The sequence below is a fragment of the Drosophila miranda genome, chromosome XR (assembly GCF_003369915.1).
Source record: "Drosophila miranda strain MSH22 chromosome XR, D.miranda_PacBio2.1, whole genome shotgun sequence".
In the NCBI taxonomy this organism is placed as follows: domain Eukaryota; kingdom Metazoa; phylum Arthropoda; class Insecta; order Diptera; family Drosophilidae; genus Drosophila; species Drosophila miranda.
The window spans coordinates 33,974,871-33,977,482 of record NC_046674.1 but is presented as its reverse complement, the minus strand read 5'-3'; the positions used below and the strand labels follow the sequence as shown (position 1 = coordinate 33,977,482).

Genomic DNA, 2,612 nt, shown 5'->3' with positions numbered 1-2,612 from the left:
ATACAAAAGTTCTTATCCAGTGTTGATATTCATTAAGAGAGAACAACAACACAATTATGAACAAATTTAAAGACAATTGTCGACTTTATACCAAAAAACGCAATCGTGCCCACTGGGCACTGTGTAACAGTAGATAAGAAACAGACGCACTCGGTGAGATCTAGTCGATGACTGCTCCTAGACTCTATCTGCTAGAAGGTATAACATTTGCATGTTATTGTTGGCCAGATAACATACATTTTGACATCCCAGCTGAGGTAAGAAATTCAGAACTAAGAAAATACTACTCCCTACTAGTGACGGATATAATCATATACCACTGGTATTCGCCTTTAAATTATTGCGCACTGATCGTTTCTAAATCCAAATTGATTATCTCGTTCTCTCGTATCGCGTAGTATAGTATTTTTAATATTAATGGCCACTAAATTACGTCAAAAAGAAACTTTATTTACCATTAAAAAATAAACATTATTGCTTGCAGGAGAAATTGCTTTTGTTTTTGTTTTAGTATGGTATTGTATCTCTGACTAGGAGGCTTGATGTAACCTCCGACCTTATCCCTTGGTATTTTTTCAACGTGTGAGTTCACCATCCAAAACTCTATATTTGGAGTGGACTTGTCTTCATATGTATATTTAAATGCTTAAAAACCTGAAATTTTTAACAACTACACACAGAGTGAAACTTTATTTAATAACAATAATCATATTTATATGTGCATGAATGTATGTATTTAAAATTTTCCAATGTTGCTGTAGCTTTAAGAGCAAAATAAAAAAAAGCCTTTTTTAAAATAGGTCTGCTTCACCGGGTCCACTGGGAATTATATAATTGTAACCATGGTAATAGTGCCCTGCCCTTTTTTCTCCTCTCGGTTGGGTTTCGGTCCCGGTTAACGCTAATAAGCTAATATTTTTGCAAGTATTCTTTTTAATCTTTGCTTTGCATATACTTGATCAAATCAATGACGCGGTTAGAGTAGCCGAACTCATTGTCGTACCAAGAAATTAATTTGACGAACTTGTCGTTAAGTGATATGCCAGCTTTAGCGTCAAAGACTGAAGAGTGAGTATCGCTAAGGAAATCAGTCGAGACAACTTCCTCGTCAGTATAGCCAAGAATTCCTTTTAGAGGACCATTGGCAGCCTCCTGTACCTTGGCTTTGATTTCGTCATAGCTAGCGCCCTTGCCCAAGCGCACAGTTAAATCGACAACAGAAACATTAGGTGTGGGAACCCGGAAAGCCATACCAGTCAATTTGCCATTCAGAGCAGGGATGACTTTTCCAACAGCTTTTGCAGCTCCAGTGGCAGCAGGTATAATATTTTGGGCAGCGCCACGACCATCACGCCACAATTTGCCGGATGGACCATCGACAGTCTTCTGAGTAGCTGTAGTGGCGTGTACAGTGGTCATCAGACCCTCAACAATCTCAAAATTGTCGTTAATAACCTTAGCTAAGGGAGCCAAGCAATTAGTAGTACAGGAAGCATTCGACACAACCTTCATGTCGGGCTTATAGGCATCTAAATTGACGCCGCACACAAACATAGGTGCATCTGCGGATGGCGCCGAAATTACCACCTTCTTGGCACCGCCCTTTAAATGAGTCGATGCTTTTTCAATTGTAGTGAATACACCAGTGGATTCTACTACGTATTCCGCGCCAGCGCTGGCCCAGTTGATGTTAGCTGGATCGCGTTCGCTAAAAACAGTAATTTTCTGGCCGTTCACAACCAGAAAACCGCCTTCAGCGGCTACAGTACCCTTGAAACGACCATGAGTTGAGTCAAACTTGAAGAGATATACCATATAGTTGACATCGATGAATGGATCATTGACGGCAACAACGGAGGCGCCCTTGTCGATAGCGGCGCGTAGTACCAGACGGCCGATGCGTCCAAATCCGTTAATACCGATTTTCGACATGTTTCGAGTTGTTATTATTGTTGTTTTGCACAATTTCTAGAAAAAAAAAAAATGTTGTACACATATGTATGTGTAATTAGTAAATTGGAAAAAGAGTAATGAGTAGCCGTTAAGAAGTGGAAGTTCACTACCGTTCAGTTCGCTTGCAAGGAATCGACTGTGCTATCTCTGAAGCATTGAAAACTTTCGTTGAGTTAAAATATTCCGAGAAAATTTTCAAAGTCATTTGAAGGACGTTTACTTCAAGCAGCGTAACCAACCACAGAAGGCGAGCTTTTCCTCTCATCAAAAGCGTTGTCCACGCCATGATGAAAACAGCTAGAGGTGGCCTTGCAAAGCGTATGTTCTCTCTTCTCTCTGCGCATATGACGCCAGTTTTTAAATTTAATTTAGAACACCTATTTCTTTAATATTAGTCTTTTTGCTTTATTTATCGCCTTACCGAAATCTTAAACCAGCCTTTTTATACACATACATATGTACATAAAAAATGCATACAAACATACATATGTAAGCAAACAAAGTGGGCTAAGTGGCCACACCATGTCTTTTCCACTTCAAAAAGGTTGTCATCGGGCAAATGTACGTAAAAAATATGTATGTATATATGAACAAAGTTTATATGTAACCTCCACTTGCTTTTTACAATAAAACAAACAACGTTAACAACAAAAAGACTT

At 39.1% G+C, this 2,612-nt stretch overlaps 1 protein-coding gene across 1 annotated transcript; it reads right to left on the bottom strand.

Annotated features, from left to right (window-relative positions):
* Window positions 1–660: 660 nt before the first annotated feature.
* On the bottom strand, window positions 661–2,170 carry LOC117186323 (glyceraldehyde-3-phosphate dehydrogenase 2). Its single transcript, XM_033386951.1, has 2 exons — window positions 2,064–2,170; window positions 661–1,968 (listed from the first exon to the last, which is right to left on the bottom strand). The coding sequence occupies exon 2, from the start codon at window positions 1,930–1,932 to the stop codon at window positions 934–936; it is 999 nt and encodes a 332-aa protein (XP_033242842.1). The 5' UTR covers window positions 1,933–1,968; window positions 2,064–2,170; the 3' UTR covers window positions 661–933.
* Between the last annotated feature and the right edge of the window lie 442 nt (window positions 2,171–2,612).

Bases quoted from the DNA above. Each gene is read 5' to 3' on its own strand.
- LOC117186323 (XM_033386951.1), bottom strand. From the start codon at position 1,932: ATGTCGAAAATCGGTATTAACGGATTTGGACGCATCGGCCGTCTGGTA.